At 41.9% G+C, this 21,206-nt stretch overlaps 1 protein-coding gene across 1 annotated transcript in view; it reads right to left on the reverse strand.

The window, feature by feature from the left end:
• The window catches only part of LOC129702708 (peripheral plasma membrane protein CASK), a 255,618-nt gene extending 234,651 nt beyond the window's left edge, over positions 1-20,967 (reverse strand). The window contains exon 1 of the mRNA XM_055644636.1: positions 20,354-20,967. Within this exon, the coding sequence (XP_055500611.1) occupies positions 20,354-20,412 (59 nt within the window). The 5' untranslated portion in view covers positions 20,413-20,967. The remainder of the gene's footprint in view (positions 1-20,353) is intronic.
• Positions 20,968-21,206: the final 239 nt, after the last annotated feature.

Below are 21,206 nucleotides of genomic sequence, written 5' to 3' on the forward strand. Positions count from 1 at the left end.
CACAATAAATAAACAGATAAAATGCAATAGGCTGTTATTTTTCAGAGTTTGGAGTTTGGTGGTGGTGGGTCCACTCCCGTTTAAATTCCATTTTGAATATTTTTGGAGGACCAGGAAACCAAGAAGCAAGAGTTACTCCAGCTCCAGGGAATGATTCTGCATTAGTTTTCAGCGGTCGCGGCGAGGCGGCGACCGGACAACAATGGCGGCCAGATCGGGCACAATGCAAAGGGAGGGAGAAAGTGGCCGACGCCGACCAGTGCGCATGTGTGGGGCAGCACATGCACAACCACTGATGTGCTGGCTGTGCGCATGTGGAGGGGGAGGATGTCTTTAATACCAATAAAGGAAGGATATCAAATATCCTTGTGGTGCCACAATACTAGATTTGGAACATGAAGTCTTTCTATTCACATCCCTTCACTGATTACAAGAAACCTTCATCACACTTCAAAAGAATAAATTGAAATATCGCTTCTATATATACAGTTTAAATTGCGCTATTTGAATAATAGATTTAATTTACCTTTACTACTTTGAATTTTACGCCTTAAGACATTTCTGGAAACACTAATGTTTTTTTTAGTTTTGCACCTTACCCTTTTCACCTCATGTCAGCCAAACCTGATCATATATCCAACCAGTGCATCTTAAAACTTTATCTTAACCCTAATACGTTTACCCTGTGATCTCACACCAGAGCCCCATTTTCAGCAAAACCGTTAAACTTGCTAGGTTCACTGGAGTTATAATACTGTGTAACATCTGAAAACGTGAATTGTGAGGTAAGAATAACATACAATAGTTCAAAAGAAAAAAAAATTGCCAGTCCAGTGCACCCAAAGTTAGAGTTGGGTTAGAGTTGTATTTCAATTTTATTGTTTCTGCACTCACGTTAAATATTCTACATGGGTTGGAAATTATTCATTTTTAAATAATGTTTGTCAAATATGGGTAAAGTAAGAATGTAATTAGTTGTGGATTGCTATGGGAAAAATCACCACTGATTTGGTGAGCCCAATAGGCTGTATTCATGCCTTGTTCCATTGCCGCCACTCCAGATGTAAGCTCACTTCAATTTCAGGGTCATCAAGCTATGCTATAGAGATTTAATTTGCATCTGTGCATATTCAGAGTCCACGGAAGCATGAAAGACTTATTATCTGCAAAGTAAAGATCCTTCACCACCAGTCTCCACAGCACCAGACTAGCCCTCGACAATAACAGTCAAGAGGCTGGAAAACATGGGATTACCTCTCAGCAAAGGCAACATCAATGTTGAAATCCACCATAGTCTCCAGCAATTCGGCACAGCTTTTGCCCTTTGGAGGGTAAGCAAATCCGAAGATGAAGACACATGCTGCACTCCTGTATGCTTCAGAAACATGCATTACCTACAGTAGGCAACCCGCAGAAATGGTGAGGTACCACTAATGTCGTCACTGCAAAGCTTTCCCGGCAGGACAAGTGAATCGATGTTTGCATGCTGCCCCAGGCCCACACCCACAGCATCAAAGTACCAAAGAGTATCAGTACGCTGCTATAAACAGGCCGTATCATTTGCATGGCTGACATCAGAAACCTGAAACAAACGCTCTAATCTCCATCACAGCAAGGAATTGCCAAGAGCAAAGAGAAAGTGATTCAGGGTTTTTCCTCACAGCCTCCTTGAAAATAATATTGCATATGAGAATCCCTGATCTATCACCAATCAAAATGGAGAGAAACAGCTGGCATGCAATGCGAACTAATCTTTTTCAGAAGCACATTTAAGACCAGCAAAACAAGATTGTAGCATTTTTCAATGTATCACGCGCCCATCTCTTTAACTCCCTCCTGCAGAACTAGTGACAACGTGTGAGGATCTTACACTGGCCTCATCAGTCATTTCAGAATGCAATTAAAATGAAGCGTCTTAAACATTAGATGCGGCAGAATGCAATTAAGATGAAGCGATCTCAAACATTAGATGCGGCACGGTTGCACAGCGGTAGAATTGCTGCCCTACAGCGCATGCAGCGCCGGATACCCGGGTTCAATCCCAACTATAGGTGCTGTCTGTACGGAGTTTGTACGTTCTCCCAAATTCCAAAGATGTACAGATTTGTAGGTTAATTGGCTTAGCGTTTAAGTGTAAATTGTCCCTAGTGTGTTTGTGTGTGTAGTGGCTTAGTGTTTAAGTGTGTTTGTGTGTGTAGTGGCTTAGTGTTTAAGTGTGTTTATGTGTGTAGTGGCTTAGTGTTTAAGTGTGTGAGTGTGTGAGCACGTGTGTGGATTACTGGTCGGTGCGGACTCGGTGGGCCGAAGGGTCAGTTTCCGTGCTGTATCTCTAAACTAAACAAAGGACCTATTTCTCTTTTGAGAATTAGTGCTGGACATGCAAGTTATTCTTTGCATTTTCCATTTTATTTCAAAGTGCAAAGAATTGGAACAGAAGTCATCGTTGACTCCAAGAGATAGCCTTAAACAAAGATCTGTGCTGTGCATGGCTTTTTTTTGGTAAAACCCGACAGAACTTTCCACTAAGGTGTCAGAGGTTATGGGGAGAAGGCAGGAGAATGGGGTTAGGAGGGAGAGATAGATCAGCCACGATTGAATGGCAGAGTAGACTTGTTGGGCCGAATTGCCTAATTCTACTCCTATCACTGTTGTGTTCAAGAAGGAACTGCAGATGCTGGAAGATCGAAGGTACACAAAAATGCTGGAGAAACTCAGCGGGTGCAGCAGCATCTATGGAGCGAAGGAAATAGGCGACGTTTTGGGCCGAAACCCTCCTTCAGACTGATGGGGGGTGGGGGGGGGGGAGAAGGAAGGAAAAAGGGAGGAGGAGCCCGAGGGCGGGGGGGATGGGAGGAGGCAGCTCGAGGGTTAAGGAAGGGGAGGAGACAGCAAGGGCTAGCAAAATTGGGAGAATTAAACGTTCATGCCATCCGGACGCAAGCAACCCAGGTGGAATATGAGGTGCTGTTCCTCCAATTTCCGGTGTTGCTCACTCTGGCAATGGCGGAGACCCAGGACAGAGAGGTCGGATTGAGAATGGGAGGGGGAGTTGATGTGCTAAGCCACCGGGAGTTCAGGTAGGTTATTGCAGACTGAGCGGAGGTGTTCGGCGAAACGATCGCCCAACCTACGCTTAGTCTCCCCGATGTAAATCAGCTGACATCGACTCCATTCAAGGACCCAAGCAGTTGTTCCAGGTGCAACAAAGGTTCACCTGCATCTCCTCCAACCTCATCTACTGCATCTGCTGCTCTAGATGTCAGCTGATTTACATTGGGGAGACTAAGCGGAAGTTGGGCGATCGTTTCGCCGAACACCTCCGCTCAGTCCGCAATAACCTACCTGAACTCCCGGTGGCTCAGCACTTGTATAGATAGAAACATAGAAAATAGGTGCAGGAGTAGGCCATTCGGCCCTTTGAGCCTGCACCGCCATTCAATATGATCATGGCTGATCATCCAACTCGGTATCCTGTTCCTGCCTTCTCTCCATACCCCCTGATCCCTTTAGCCACAAGGGCCACATCTAACTCCCTCTTAAATATAGCCAATGAACTGGCCTCAACTACCTTCTGCGGCAGAGAATTCCAGAGATTCGCCACTCTCTGTGTGAAAAAGGTTTTCCTCATCTCGGTCCTAAAAGATTTCCCCCTTATCCTTAAACTATGACCCCTTGTTCTGGACTTCCCCAACATCGGGAACAATCTTCCTGCATCTAGCCTGTCCTACCCCTTAAGAATTTTCTAAGTTTCTATAAGATCCCCCCTCAATTTTCTAAATTCTAGCGAGTACAAACTGACTCTATCCAGTCTTTCTTCATATGAAAGTCCTGACATCCCAGGAATCAGTCTGGTGAACCTTCTCTGTACTCCCTCTATGGCAAGAATGTCTTTACTCAGATTAGGAGACTAAAACTGTATGCAACTGCAGTAGAACCTCCCTGCTCCTATACTCAAATCCTTTTGCTATGAATGCTAACATACCATTCGCCTTCTTCACTGCCTGCTGCACCTGCATGCCTACTTTTAATGACTGGTGTACCATGACACCCAGGTCTCGTTGCATCCCCCCCTTTCCTAATCGGCCACCATTCAGATAATAATCTACTTTCCTGTTTTTGCCACCAAAGTGGATAACCTCACATTTATCCACATTGTACTGCATCTGCCATGCATTTGCCCAGTCACCCAGCCTATCCAAGTCACCTTGCAGCCTCCTAGCATCCTCCTCACAGTTAACACTGCCCTCCAGCTTCGTGTCATCCGCAAACTTGGAGATGTTGCATTCAATTCCCTCGTCCAAATCATTAATATATATAGTAAATAGCTGGGGTCCCAGAACTGAGCCTTGCGGTTCCCCCACTAGTCACTGCCTGCCATTGTGAAAAGGACCCGTTCACTCCTACTCTTTGCTTCCTGTCTGCCAACCAGTTCTCTATCCACATCAATACTGAACCCCCAATACCGTGTGCTTTAAGTTTGTATACTAATCTCTTATGCGGGACCTTGTCGAATGCCTTCTGAAAGTCCAGATACAACACATCCACTGGCGCTCCCTTATCCACTCTACTAGTTACATCCTCAAAGAATTCTATAAGATTCGTCAGACATGATTTACCTTTCATAAATCCATGCTGACTTTGTCCAATGATTTCACCACTTTCCAAATGTGCTGCTATCCCATCTTTAATAACTGATTCTAGCAGTTTCCCCACTACCGACGTTAGACTAACTGGTCTGTAATTCCCCGTTTTCTCTCTCCTTAAACAGTGGGGTTACATTAGCTACCCTCCAATCCTCAGGAACTACTCCAGAATCTAAAGAGTTTTGAAAAATTATCACTAATGCATCCACTATTTCTGGGGCTACTTCCTTAAGTACTCTGGGATGCAGCCTATCTGGCCCTGGGGATTTATCGGCCTTTAATCCATTCAATTTACCCAACACCATTTCCCGGCTAACCTGGATTTCACTCAGTTCCCCCATCTCATTTGACCCTCGGTCCCCTGCTATTTCCGGCAGATTATTTATGTCTTCCTTAGTGAAGAAAGAACCAAAGTAGTTATTCAATTGGTCTGCCATGTCCTTGTTCCCCATGATCAATTCACCCGTTTCTGACTGCAAGGGACCTACATTTGTTTAACTAATCTTTTTCTCTTCACATATCTATAAAAGCTTTTGCAGTCAGTTTTTATGTTCCCTGCCAGTTTTCTTTCATAATCTATTTTCCCTTTCCTAATTAAGCCCTTTGTCCTCCTCTGCTGGTCTCTGAATTTCTCCCAGTCCTCTGGTAGGCTGCTTTTTCTGGCTAATTTGTACGCTTCATCTTTTGTTTTGATACTATCCCTGATTTCCCTTGTTATCCAAGGATGCACTACCTTCCCCGATTTATTTTTTTGCCAAACTGGGATGAACAATTGTTGTAGTTCATCCATGCAGTCTTTAAATGCCTTCCATTGCATATCCACCGTCAACCCATTAAGAATCAATCGCCTGTCTATCTTGGCCAATTCACGTCTCATACCCTCAAAGTTCAGGACCCTTGTTTCTGAATTAGCGATGTCACTCTCCATCCTAATGAAGAACTCAACCATATTATGGTCACTCTTGCCCAAGGGGCCTCGCACAACAAGACTGCTAACTAACCCTTCCTCATTACTCAATACCCAGTCTAGAATAGCCTGCTCTCTCGTTGGTTCCTCTACATGTTGGTTTAGAAAACTATCCCGCATACATTCCAAGAAATCCTCTTCCTCAGCACCCCTGCCAATTTGATTCACCCAATCTATATGTGGATTGAAGTCACCCATTATAACTGTTTTACCTTTGTTACACGCATTTCTAATTTCCTGTTTGATGCCATCCCCAACTCCACTACTACTGTTAGGTGGCCTGTACACAACTCCCACTAGCCCAGCCGCTCCATTCTCTCAGCATATGACAGTCCTGGCATCCCGGGAATTAACCTTGTGAACCTACACTGCACTCCCTCTATAGCAAGAATGTCCTTCCTCAAATTTGGAGACCAAAACTGCACACAATACTCCAGGTGTGGTCTCACTAGGCCCATGTACAACTGCAGGAGGACCTCTTTGCTCCTATACTTAACTCCTCTTGTTATGAAGGCCAACATGCCATTCGCTTTCTTCACTGCCTGCTGTACCTGCATGCTTACTTCCATTGACTGATGAACAAGGATCCCCAGATCCCTGTACATCCCCTTTTCCTAACTTGACACCATTTAGATAATAATCTGCCTTCCTGTTTTTGCTACCAAAGTGGATAACCTCACATTGATCCACATTAAACTGCATCTGCCATGCATCTGTCCACTCACCCAACCTATCCAAGCACCCTGCATTCTCATAGCCTCCTCACAGTTCACACTGCCACCCAGTGCAAATTTGCTAATGTTACTTTAAATCATTGATGTTTACTGGAGCGTGGGGAGTGAATGGGAAAGGTGAGCAGAGGGAGATGAACTCTAGGTGGAGAGACATCCGAGTTATAGGCAAATAGAACAAGGTGGGGGTGGGCTATAAATCAAGGTTCCGTGGGGGGGTGAGGAGTTGGGAAGGGTCCATAGAGTATGGATTACCTGAAATTAGAACATTCAATGTTCATACTATTGGGTTATAGACTGTCTAAACAGAATGTAAGATGCCATTATTCTAATTTGCATTTAGCCACATTGTGCCAATGGAGAAGGCAGAGGAAAGGCAGACCACAATGGGAACGGGAAGAGGTCATGGCCACTGCAGATAGAGTACAGGTATTCTGCAAAAAGGTTGCCAAGACTTAGATTGATCTTGTCAATGTTGAGGACTCCCACATTGTGAGCACCAAATGTAATAGATCAGGTCAGACAAGATGCACATAAATCTGTACCTCACCTGTTTATGTCCCTGGTGGTGGCATGGAAGGTGGCATAGAGACAAGTACCTCCTACAATTGCAGGGGAAGGCACCAGAGATCTGGAGGGGTGTGTGGAAGTCAGAGAGAGACTAGTCACTGCAGAAAGCAGCAAAGGTGTGTGGTAGGGGAGAAGAGGGAAAGATGTAGCTTGCAGTGGGATCTCAATGGAGCTGGTGGAAGTGACAACATATGACATGTTGAATGGTGAATATGCTGGCGAGGTGAAAGGCAAGGAGCAGGGAAATTTGTCTGTTTTCTGTCTGGAGAGTGGTTGAGAGCAGATGTGGAAGGTATGCATGTGCGGGCTTCATCAACTACAGCAGAGAGGAAGCAATGTTACCCGAAGGAGCAGGTTACTTTAGAAGTCCTAGAGCGGAAAGCCTCATCTTGCAGTGAAAATTGGGAAACTGAGAGAAAGGGATGGCGTCTTTACAGGTGATCTGATGGAAGGAGATATAGTCACGGTTTTATATGCCGGAGTCCATATGATTATAGCAGATGCAAGTGAATAGTTTGTCTCGTGATGGAGACAGAGATCCATAAAAGGAAGAAATGTCCGAATTGCTCCATTAGCATTGTACGGGCATTGAATTTTCCAATTTCAGGTAGCTTACATTCAGTGTTCATTTCCCACTCCCACTAGTCTACCTGGGATCTCTCTCAGTATCTTCACCTTCTCCCTTCTTTTCTCCCTCAACTACCTTGATATTGTAACATATTAACCTCCCCATCTGGCTCCATCTGTTCATCACCACATACCTATCCATGATGGTTTCTTCTTTGGATTACTGTTCCCATCCCCTCCCACACCCCATCATCCCTCCCAGATCTATTTCCACATAAACCCTACCAGCCTCTGTCCCAACATTCCCTGCCTGCCTGATAATCCTCATATCTTCCACTCCACCTCTTCATCTGGTTCCACCCATCAGCCTCTGCCTTAACCCTCTTTCTCACTTCTATTCTATTAGCTATCTTCCCTCTACACTCTATCTTGATGCAGGGTCTTGACCAGAAATATTGAGCATCCATTTGCCTCCACAGATGCTGCTTGACACACAAAGTTATTATAGCAATAAAATATTTGAATCAGATCTGGTAGCTCAGAACTAAACATCCATGTGGTATTTAGGGCAACACGTGCTGAAGTGCAGTAAATACCACCACAATCTGTAACCTCGGAATGAATATATCAACAAAGCACGCTGAACTGATAACAAGACTCACCACGCATCCCTCAAAATGAATTACCACATTGACCAAGGTTCAACATACAGATGCCGCGCATACATCCTAAGTAAAAGCAGTTTTAACAGCCAGAGCTAAGAAATTCCACAACCAATCGATCAGGTCAGACTCCAGTAGTCCTAGCACACCTGACACGAAGACAATCAGTTAGTTTGAGAAGATGGCTTCAAGACCATTCCCATACACAACCATTAGAAAAATGGTACATTCAGGCAAAAGACATTTGCAGCTTTCAACATGATATTTTCGGCTTTGAGATCGTCACCATCTCAGAACCCAGTCTTAGCCTACAAGGCCATCAATCAGCTAATCTGATTCCATGCACATTTAGAAATGCATTTGGGTACCAAAGGTGATCGAACCGGACAACATCCAATGGTGTGTATTGTAATGCTGATGAAATGTACTCTGAAACTAGCCTTGCCTCCAGCCAAAGTATTCAAGTAGTTTTAATACTACATTTACTCCAAAACGTGGAAAACAGCCCAGGCTACAGTCTGAAAAAAAGACAAGGCCAATCTGGTCAATTACAGCCTCATCATTGCATTCAGGATCAAAGCAATGGAAAGTGTTCTTAGCACCGCTACAAAGAGTTACTTACTGAGTTGCAGAATGATGCATATTATAGGTCTCACCAGACTCACTTGGTTCCAGGTCTCCCCACAGCCTTGATCCAAAATGGAGAAAAGAGCATTTTTTTTTTTAAAAAGCAAATAAACTGTCTTGACATTAAGGCAGTGTTTGAACAAATTTGGTTGGAGTAATTTCAAGTATATCAGAAGATGATTGTGGTTATTGGAGTACATTCATTTCAGCACAAAGACCATGCAGTGGGAGTTCCTCAAGGCAGTGGTTTTGGCCCAAACATTTTCAGCTGCTTCATCGATGGCCACCATCTATGAAAGTGATTTTGTTTTGTAGGGGTGAGGGCGTGCAGGAATTTAGGAATCTGTTCACCGAGAATTTCTATGATGATTGGCTATAATATTTTACATTTCTTGTAAAATAAAGCAGCCATGCCTGTATGTAACAAAACCTGGACACTATTCAGGCCTGGGCTGATAAGTGAAACTAATAGGCAAACCCAAGTTATGGGGAAAGAGGATTCTGCTCCTGGAAATGGGTCCACACAGCGATACTTTACATTGTGAAGTCAGATCAATTACAGGAGCATCAAAAAAATAAGTTGAAAATTTTATTTACTTACTTTTTCTCCCCACATGAAATTCCGTAAGAGCTAATTTTATTCCACATTTCAAATTTTTGGGTAGTGATTTGTGAACTGTGTTAAGGCCGATTTCGTTGTCTCTGTACTGTACACTGACAATGACAATTAAAATTGAATCTGAATCTGAATCCGATTTCCATTACCCAAACGGTTGTAACAAAGGGGTCTGTAATATCCATGCCACATTCCAGGTGTCAATGAGGATAGCATCTTTGATGCTGGCCAAGTTGACATTTTATGTCAAATTGATCAGGAAGATGCCTATAGAATCCAATGGAAAGAGGCAAGCAGTTTCAAAAGCGCGCTCAGAAAAAGAATCAAAATGCTCAGGAAAAGAATAAAAAAATAATCAGTCAAATGGGTACTTTGACTAAGTGCTGCACATAATTAGTGCTCTAGTTCTTAGAACATTTTAGTTTATACAAGCAAATAATGTAGACTTTGAACAAATATTTTATGCTCATCTTCACAGTACATGAATCTAAAACCATGCAATAATAGTAGAAATGCTGAAAATAAATAGTAAGGAAGAAATTTAAAATAATTAGAGAGAAGACATAACGTTACTAAAGAACAAGTCTTCAAAATACAATGGCCTGTGTTCCTGGAGCCAAACGAATTGGCTGCGGATTATCTATCAAAATCCACTAGATTCACTACTGGTAAATTCCAGTGGTTGGAAAACAGCCAATGTAACATCTCCATGTGAGGAAAAAATGGACATGGAAGGCAGGAAACTGCAAGCTAGTTCACCTATCACTGGAAAAATACTGGAATCTGTTCTTAAGAAGGACTTAAAATATAATCAAATATAGCCAACATGATTTTGTAATGGCACATTTGAACAATTCAATTTGTTGGGCTTGTACTGAGCAGGAATGATTTAAATAAGGAAACAGAATGTGTATTTAGATTCACAGAAAGCAGCTGATAAGTTGCCAAAGTTTGCTGCACAAAGAGCTCATGGCATTGAAGTTAATGTTAGCATGGATAAAGGATTGGCAATGTAAATTTTTTTTTTTTTTTTTTTTTTTTTTTAATGGGTTTAGATAAATGATCAATTTTCTATTTAGCAAGCTGTAACGAGTGGGGATTCCACAAGGAAAATCGCTGGAACATCACTGCATACAATCTGCATGAAAGGCTTAAGATGAAAATAATGAGCATTTTGTAGCCAAACTGGCCAGCTACAACAAACCGTGAGGACACAATCTGAAAAAAGGATACAGATAGGATAAAAGTTTAGCAGATAGAGTGTATAATGTGGAAATAGCAGGTCATCACATTTGTATGATAAAAAAAAATCAAATAGTATATAAATAGAGTGAGACCAGAACCTACTGCTAAACAGAGGGATCTGGGTAACCTTGTTCAAAAAACAAATGTTAGCACACAGGTGAAGCAAATAAATGGGAATTCAAATATAACATTGGCCTTTATTGCAAAGAGGACGTTAAGTAAGGTAGTCCCATATTGTAATTGCACAGGACATTGCAAGCCATACTGGCATGCCAAATAAAGTTCTGGCCATTTTATGAAGGTACATACTTGGTTTGAAAGCAGTTCAGAGAAAGTTCATGGGGTTAATTCCCAGGATGTTGAGATTGCCTTGCTGCTCTGACGATTGAGCAGGCTGGAGCTTAGAAGAATGATAAGTGATCTTATTGAAATAAGATTCCAAAGGGACTTGACAAGATGGCATCCAGAATTAGGACAGAATACAGTTGGGAGAGAAACTTCTTTCACAGGTCTTTAAACCTTTGCATTTTTACCCAAAAAGGTATAGAAACTGAAACATTTAATACAGTGAAAGCAGAGACAGAAATATTTTGATCAATGGAAACAGTTATGGAGAACAGATAGTAACATAGGAAACATTGAAAAATAGGCACAGGAGGCGGCCATTTGGCCCTTTGAGCCAGCAGCGACATTCAATATGATCATGGCCGTTCGTGCTTTCCCACCCATATCCCTTGATTCCTTTAGCCCTAAGAGCTAAATCTAACTCTCTCTTGAAAACATCCAGTGAATTGGCCTCCACTGCCTTCTGTGGCAGAGAATTCCACAGATTCACAACTCTCTGGGTGAATAAGTTTCTCATCTCAATCCTAAATAGCCTATCCCTTATTCTTAAAATGTGGCCCCTGGTTCTGGACTACCCCAACATCGGGAACATTTTTCCTGCCCAATTCTTTAAGAATTTTATATGTTTCTACAAGATCCCCTCTCATCCTTCTAAATTCCAGTGAATACAAACCCAGTCGACCCATTCTTTCATCATATGTCAGTCCTGCCATCCCGGGAATTAACCCAGTGAACCTACGCTGCACTCCCTCAATAGCAATAATGTCCTTCCTCAAATTAGGAGACCAAAATTGCACACGATACTCCAGGTGCGGTCTCACCAGGGCCCTGTACAACTGCAGTAGGACCTCCTTGCTCCTAAACTGAAATCCTCTCGCAATGAAGGCCAACATGCAATTGGTTTTCTTCACTGCCCGCTGTACCTGCATGTTTACTTTCAGTGACTGATGTACAAGCACACCCAGGTCCCGTTGCACCTCCCCTGTTCCTAATTTAACACAATTCAGATAATGTGTAGGAAAGAATTGCAGATGCTGGTTTAAATCGAAGGCAGACACAAAATGCTGGAGTAATTCAGCGGGACAGGCAGCATCACTGAAGAGAAGGAATGGGTAATGTTTCGGATCGAGACACTTCTTCAGAATGATGTCATGGGGGTGGGCAGGACAGAGATAGAATGTAGTCAGAGACAGTAAGACTGGTGGGAGAAATAGGGAGGGGGAGGGGAATGGAGAGAGAGGGAAAGCAAGGGCTGTTGGAAGTTAAAGTCAATGTTCATACCACAGTAAGCTACCCATGCGAAATATGAGGTGCTTTTCCTCCAAGTTGCGCTGGGCCTCGCTCTGACAATGAAAGAGGCCCAGGACAGAAAGGTCAGATTGGGAATGGTAGGGGGAGTTAAAGTGCTGAGTAACTGGGAGATCACGTAGGTTAAGGTGGACTGAGCCTGCTGAGTTACTCCAGCATTTTGTGTCCACCATTTCAGATAATAATCTGCCTTCCTGTCCTTGCACCAAGGTGGATAACCTTACATTTATCCACATTATACTGCATCTGCTCACTCACCCAATCTATCTAAATCACCCTGCAGCCTCATAGCATCCTCATCGCAGCTCGTACTGCCATCCAGCTTTGTGTCATCCGCAAACTTGGAGATGTCACATTGAAATCCCTCGTACAAATTGTTAATATACAGTGCCCGCCATAATCTTTGGGACAAAGACCCATCATTTATTTATTTGCCTCTGTACTCCACAATTTGGGATTTGTAATAGAGAAAAAATAAATAAAAATCACATGTGGTTAGAGTGCAAAATAATTTAAGTTAATAGATAATTGTGAAGCTTACTCTTAAGTAACTAATAAGAGTTTTGTTAAATCTCAATCGCGGATCTCCTCTCATTTTAATCATTTTTCCTAACTGCTTCTGTGGCCTCTCAAATCCTTGTTTCACTCAAAGGGATTCCTCCTGGGATTGAAACAGTGCCCTCCATAATGTTTTGGACAAGACCCATCATTTATTTATTTGGACCTGTACTCCACAATTTGAGATTTTTTTTATAGGGAAAAAAAAAAAAAAAAAAAAAAAAAAAAAAAAATCACATGTGGTTAATGTGCACATTGCCAGATTTTAATAAAGGCCATTTTTATACATTTTGGTTTTACCATGTAGAAATTAAGCAATGTTTATACATAGTCCCCCCCATTTCAGGGCACCATAATGTTTGGGATACAGCAATGTCATGTAAATGAAAGTAGTCGTGTTTAGTATTTTGTTGCATATCCTTTGCATGCAATGACTGCTTGAAGTCTGCGATTCATGGACATCACCAGTTGCTGGGCGTCTTCTCTGGTGATGCTCTGCCAGGCCTGTATTGCAGCCATCTTTAACTTATGCTTGTTATGGGGGCTTCAGTTTTTTCTTCAGCATATAAAAAGGCATGTTCAGATCGGGTGATTGACTTGGCCACTCAAGAATAGACAATTTTTTAGCTTTGAAAAACTCCTTTGTTGCTTTAGCAGTATGTTTGGGATCATTGTCTTGCTGTAGAATGAACCACTGGCCAATGTGTTTTGAGGCATTTATTTGAACTTGAGCAGATAGGATGTGTCTATACACTTCAGAATTCATAATGTTACTACCATCAGCAGTTGTATCATCAATGAAGATAAGTGAGCCAGTACCTTCAGCAGCCATACATGCCCAGGCCATAACACCCCCACCACCGTGTTTCACAGATGAGGTGGGATGCTTTGGATCTTGGACAGTTTCTTCTCTCCTCCATACTTTGCTCTTGCCATCACTCTGATATATATTAATCTTCATCTCATCTGTCCACAAGACCTTTTTGCAGAACTTTTAAGTACTCCTTGGCAAACTGTAACCTGGCCATCCTATTTTTGCAGCTAACCAGTGGGTTGCATCTTGCAGTGTAGCCTCTGTATGTGTGTTCATGAAGTCTTCTGCGGACAGTGGGCATTGACAAATCCACACCTGACCCCTGAAGAGTGATTCTAACCATATAACCATATAACAATTACAGCACGGAAACAGGACATCTCGACCCTTCTAGTCCGTGCCGAACACATAATCTCCCCTAGTCCCATATACCTGCGCTCAGACCATAACCCTCCATTCCCTTCCCATCCATATAACATTCCCATCCAGATTCTGATCTGTTGGACAGGTGTTTGGGGACTTTTCTTTATTAAAGAGGGAATTCTTCTGTCATCAGCTGCAGAGGTCTTCCTTGGCCTGCCAGTCCCTTTGTGATTAGTAAGCTCACCAGTGCTCTCTTTCTTCATAATGATGTTCCAAACAGTTGATTCTGGTAAGCCTAAGGTTTGGCTGATGTCTCTAACAGTTTTATTCTTGTTTCTCAGTCGCATAATGGCTTCTTTGACGTTTGCACAACCTTGGTCCTCATGTTGATATAAACAACAATAAAAGTTTCCAAAGGTGATGGAAAGACTGGAGGAAAGACTACAGGCTGAGAGTTCTCTAAGACCTGCATTTAGGAGGCATTTAAACACACCTGAGCAAATACAAACACCTGTGAAGCCATGTGTCCCAAACATTATGGTGCCCTCAAATGGGGGAATTGTGTACAAACACATCTGAATTTCTACATGGTGAAACCAAAATGTGTAAAAATACTCTAATAAAATCTGACAATGTGCACTCTAACCACATGTGATTTTTTTCTATTGCAAATCTCAAATTGTGGAGTACAGAGGCAATGATGGATTTTTGTCCCAAACATTATGCAGCGCACTGTATATTGTAAATAACTGGGGTCCCAGCACTGAGCCTTGCGGCACCACACTAGACACTGCCAACCATTCTGAAAAGGACCCGTTAATTCCGACTCTTTGCTTCTTTTCGGCTAACCAGCTCTCTGTCCATGTCAATACCCTTCTCCCAATACTGTGTGCTCTAATTTTGCACTCTAATCTCGTGTGGGACCTTGTCAAAGGCCTTTTGAAAGTCCCGAAACACCACATCCACTGGCTCTCCCTTACCCATTCTACTTGTTACATCCTCAAAAAATTCAAGAAGATTAGTCGATCATGATTTCCCATGGAGCAGAGGCTTATCAGATCAGCAGGATATTATTAAATGCCAAAAAAACATGCCCTGCTCTTAATAATAATAATAAATGGGATTTATATAGCGCCTTTCTAGATACTCAAGGCGCTTTACATCGCATTATTCATTCACTCCTCAGTCACACTCGGTGGTGGAGAGCTACTTCTGTAGCCACAGCTGCCCTGGGGGCAGACTGATGGAAGCGTGGCTGCTAATCTGCGCCTACGGCCCCTCCGACCATCACCTGTCATTCACACACATTCACACACAGGCAAAGGTGGGTGAAATGTCTTGCCCACCGACACAACGACAGTATGCACTCCAAGCGGGATTCGAACCGGCTACCTTCCGGTCGCCAGCCGAACACTTAGCCCATTGCGCCACCTGTCGTCCCGCTGTTAAATGTTAAATGACAATATATCAGCCATGATTAAAATGCTTGCTGTTGATACTGAAGGAGCACTTTGGTTCATAGAGAGAATAAATTATATATGTAGAGGAACTGATGGCGTTTGGCATGGAAATCCACTGATCTCAAATTGGATAGTCAAGGTGACTTCCAGGAAGCGTATCCTTGTTGGCTAAGGTGTCGAATGGAAGAGCAAAGATCACAGACTATGTAATTGCTATTTAGACCACAGAATATAGTGTACATTTCAGATCATCATATTAAAGGAAGGATGTGGCAACACAAGAGCAGGTGAATAATTTTACAAGGATGTTTTAGTTACTCCATCCAGACCACAATACCACTTCCTTTGGCAAGTCAATCTGAAGATGGGACATGCCACACTCACACCAGTGATGAAAGAACATGGAATGAAGGCTGAAAGGTACAACCCTGTCTGTGACCAGATATACAGGTAGTTCTGCCGTAACACAAATTGGATATAATGCATGATGAAATAGAGAATACTATTTGCATTATGAGCAGTGAACCGGGGTTATAACACAAGTTCGGTCAGAAACTAGAGAATCATTTAAATGTTACTTGAAAGTTGACAACAGAAAAAAGCGGTCTTGGATTTAAAAGATTTTAGAAAATTCCCAGTAGTAATCAAGACACCATTGTCTCATAAGGATATAGCTGCAACTTTAACAGTGGGGTAGCCAGTGAAATGACAGGTAATCACTTTAATTGACATTTGTGCAACAAGACTATTTGAAATAAAGTAACATATTTAATTTTGTATTATTAGCTTAAGAAAAATAAACCGGTCACTGTTGATAATACTATATATTTATTTTAATCCTGCATGGAAAAATAACTTGTATTGAGAGTCTGAAACTCTCTGGCCCCTGACCCCCTTTCTCCCATTGACGCTAATGTCTTTATAACACGATTTTCTATCGCACAAGGTTTCTTAGAAATGCATCTATCGCGCTATAGTAGAACTATCTGTATTGGCTATTAGGGAAATTTTTAGCCAAAACCAACGTCAATTTCCCCTTTTTTCTATTAAGATATTTTTTAACCACTCGAGTGCTGGGGCTAAGCCTTATACCTGTTTTTGCAGCAATGCCACAGTGTCTCAACCTAGATTGTTGTGCTCAATTCTCTGGAATGTGATTTGTACCTACAATTTTCAGAAACGAGTACAATGCCAACAACAAATTTTAAATTGTAATCTAGAAAGATGTATGTCTCACATAAAATTAAACAGTTGTGCACAATTCAGTCTTTCCAGTAAGCAATGGAGTCTGTCTTTTCCCCAATTGTTCCACCACCACTGAAAACATAAAGGTTCAACTTTCCAAATTCAAAACCCAAGCGGACAGAAAAGCAGCCAAATAGTGAAAATCTCATTGTCCACCACCCAAAAATTGCCCAGTTGCCAAGAGAAGGCTTTGTGCTAATCACTTTGTGGCACATGGGGTTTCCATGACCCATGTGTAGACCTGACGTAGAACAATACTGTTTAGTGTTGAAATGTTTGTTGCTTTCTAATTAATCAGCATGTCATGTCTTGCTTCCCAGCTTCCAAATGCAAACTTTGCTCTAAATGCAAAATGTTGGGGATTCAAAAAAATTCAGGGAGTGAACATCAAAACTTATTGCATGCAATGCTCAAAGTGCGGTTACTGATGATGGTACAATGGAAGTGCAAGATACATAAGTTTATATATTGCGGATTTTGCTTGGAGATTGTAGCAAGACTACAGAAGTTAAATTAATTTTAAAATACCCCAAACACCATTCATACTTGTAGTCGTATAAAAATGCAATAAAACTGATTAATGCATTGTCACTTATACCTAGTACTCAATTTATATCACCACTGACAAAGCAAAATTATAAAGCAAACACTTGGCAGTGAATGTGATCACTACCGTGAGCTAAATGACCTCCTTGTACTGCAATCACTCGGATTCTATATAGAGAAAAAAAAAAATCACACGTGGTTAATGTGCACATTGTCAGATTTTAATAAAGGCCATTTTTATGCAGGTTACACAGAAAAGCTGGAGAAACTCAGCGGGTGCAGCAGCATCTATGGAGCGAAGGAAATAGGCAACGTTTCGGGCCGAAACCCTTCTTCAGACTGCATTTTTATGCATTTTGGTTTCACCATGTAGAAATTACAGCAGTGTTTATACAGTCCCCCCATTTCAGGGCACCATAATGTTGGGACACAGCAATGTCATGTAAATGAAAGTAGTCTTGTTTAGTATTTTGCTTCATATCCTTTGCATGCAATGACTGCTTGAAGTCTGCGAGTTGCTGGGTATCTTCTCTGGTGATGCTCTGCCAGGCCTGTATTGCAGCCATCTTTAGCTTATGCTTGCTTTTGGGGGCTAGTCCCCTTCAATTATCTCTTCAGCATATAAAAGGCATGCTCAATTGGGTTCAGATCAGGTGATTGACTTAGTTCCTGAAGAATTTACCATTTTTTAACTTTGTAAAACTCCTTTGTTGCTTTCGCAGTATGTTTGAGATCACTGTCTTGCTGTAGAATGAACTGCTGGCCAATGAGTTTTGAGTATTTGGACTTGAGCAGATAGGATGTGTCTATACACTTCAGAATTCATTATGCTACTACCATCAGCAGTTGTATCATCAATGAAGATAAGTGAGCCAGTACCTTCAGCAGCCATACATGCCCATGCCATAACACCCCCGTGTTTCACAGATGAGGTGGTATGCTTTGGATCTTGGGCAGTTCCTTCTCTTCCTCCATACTTTGTTCTTGCCATCACTCTGATATGTTAATCTTCATCTCATCTGTCCACAAGACCTTTTTCCAGAACTGTGGTTGCTCTTTTAAGTAGTCAGCAAACTGCAACCTGGTCATCCTATTTTTGCAGTTAAATGGCCGTTTGCATCTTGCAGTGTAGCCTCTGTATCTCTGTTCATGAAGTCTCCTCGAACAGTGGTCATTGACAAATCCACACCTGACTCCTGAAGAGTGGTTCTGATCTGCCGGACAGGTGTTTGGGGATTTTTCTTTATAATAGAGAGTATTCTATCATCAGCTGTGGAGGCCTTCCTTGGCCTGCCAGTCCCTTTGCGAATAGTAAGCTCACCAATGCTCTATTTCTTCTTAATGTTGTTCCAAACAGTTGATTTTGGTAAGCCTAAGGTTTGGTTGATGTCTCTAACAGTTTTATTCTTATTCCTCAGTCTCATAATGGCTTCTTTGACTTCATTGGTACAACTTTGGTCCTCATGTTGATAAACAGCTATAAAAGTTTCCAAAGGTGATGGAAAGACTGGAGGAAAGACTAGTGTGGAGGGTTCTCTTATACCTGCATTAAGGAGGCAATTAAACACATCTGAGCAATTACAAACGCCTGTGAAGCCATGTGCCCCAAACATTATGGCGCCTTGAAATGAGGGGTCTATGTATAAACACAGCTGTAATTTCTACATGGTGAAACCAAAATGTATAAAAATGGCCTTTATCTGACAACGTGCACTTTAACCACATGTGATTTTTTCTATTACATATCTCAAATTGTGGTGTACAGAGGCATAAATAAATGATGGGTCTTTGTCCCAAACGTCATGGAGGGCACTGTATCTGGGACATTACATTTGTCTAAGGACGTTACAATAGTGACGATAAGTATTTAATTGATTGTCCTTTGTGGTGATGTGAAATCAAAAGGCATACACATCTCTTATTCTTATCATTTCATAGGAACACAAAACTATTCCTGATATCATTACAACTTGTTAAGACATGACCATCATTAAAAAAATGTACATTATTAAAATGGTACTGCCTGAACTATACAGAATTCTCTTTTCAAAATGGAGTTTTAAAACTACTAGCACAAATCAAAACTAATGCCACATTTCAAATTGGAAACCAGATAGGACGATTACGTGATACAATGTCAACTTAAATCTTGTACATTAATTACTCTTAAATGTTATGACAAGTGAAAGCCATATCTTCTAACAATACGGTAAATATGTCCCACAGAACCTAATGAAATTAGAAACCAATTCCAACCAATGGGGCATAAAAGTAAATATCTCTCGACAAGGTTCAAAATAAAAGTTAAATGAGATCCAAAATGCATATTTTCAGTAGTAATGCACAAACCCCAAGATCGAGAATATAAATAGTTCAACCCATCCTGCAAGGCAATATCTGCTGGAACATTTCTTTGAAACAATTAAAGTTTTCTAATGCATCATAAACATTATTGTACTATAATATAAACGCAGTTTTAGAACTACTCCTTCACTAGTTGGCTTTCTATCATCACAAGGAAGAGGAATCTCAAAATTGGTTTATGAAAATGATATGGTCCATTTTAAGCTATCAAAACAACTGTATTTTTGAACCATATTATAAATGTCATATATTAATGTAAGAAACGTCACTGCAAAATTCTAGCTTTCCGGACAGAGAATCAATGTTATTCTTATTATTGTCTAGAAAAATAAATTTGATACACCACGCCTTCCAAAGAAAGCACAGTATTATTCAATGTGAAAAAACTACATCGAGTCATTGCAGGTTTTCAATTGTATAATTCGTTCAAATTTCAGTTATTGAACAAGTAAACATAACCGTCTACATCGGCAGGTCTACCTCATTAAATATCGTCCAAACAAACACCGATTTGTTTATGATAGCAAAGCTTAGATTTATAAATTTTGTTTAAATTCAGAATTGTTTTAGTGGGCATTTTAAAAGAGATATTTTCACCCTGTAATCCATTGAAAACAGACGGAGGCCTGTCTTGTAAATCCACAAATGAAACCATAACGCAAGATATCACAATGCAAGTAAGGCTTTATTTCTACTTTAGCATATATTTAAAAGACACTTACTTGCCAATCACTTCACACAGCTCATACACATCTTCAAACAGGACGTCGTCGTCAGCCATGGTCGATAATTAAAATTCAGAAATTCAAGAATAAAAATTCAAAGTTAAAAACTCTCCAATCGGGGCGAAAATTAACACAACTGTTCCCGTGTAGATCGGATGCACATCAGAAACAATACTAATTTTCAGCCGCCGGTGAAACCGATTTGTAGTGAAGCAAGCTGATGGGCTCCGCTATCCTTCTCACGACCCCACCTTCTCTTCCTTACTGGCTTAAAACCCTGATAATCCACAGTCCAAGGCTCCTTGTCTCGGGATGTTGCTGCTCCCTCGAAGCCCAGGCCGAGCCTGGGGGATTATTTGCATAGAGGCGAGGATTTTTTTTTTCAATCTTTCACAGCCGCCGTTATTTCGACCATTTTACCGCTTGCCCCCGCCGTGTGCTGCGGTGTCGGCCCGCCCCCTTTCGGTATGCTGCTCACTTGAACTCCGCACTCAGGAGGCGGCGGCGGCAGCGATGGAGATCCAGTCGGCGGCGGTGCTTCGTCGAGCCGGAAACCACCAATCACCGCTCGCTCACTAGCTGGCCGCACTCCGGATGCGTCAGCACACCGCGAACAGACAGAGGCGCCTCTGCGCCTGCGTCGCGGCGGAGCGGAGCCCTGCCCTTCACGGGTTGTCAGTACGCATGCGTCCCAGTGGCAGACCTGCTCCTCTGGTATCTTTGGACCTGCCCTTCGGGAACAAGCAGCGCGCATGCGTTGACTGGGATTCCTGCTGTACCTGCCTTCAGTACCAAAGATCTTATAGCAGACGTGGTTGCCGCACAAGAGGCAATGATCTCAACATTATTT

This window comes from Leucoraja erinacea, chromosome 13 (genome assembly GCF_028641065.1).
Source record: "Leucoraja erinacea ecotype New England chromosome 13, Leri_hhj_1, whole genome shotgun sequence".
NCBI lineage: Eukaryota > Metazoa > Chordata > Chondrichthyes > Rajiformes > Rajidae > Leucoraja > Leucoraja erinaceus.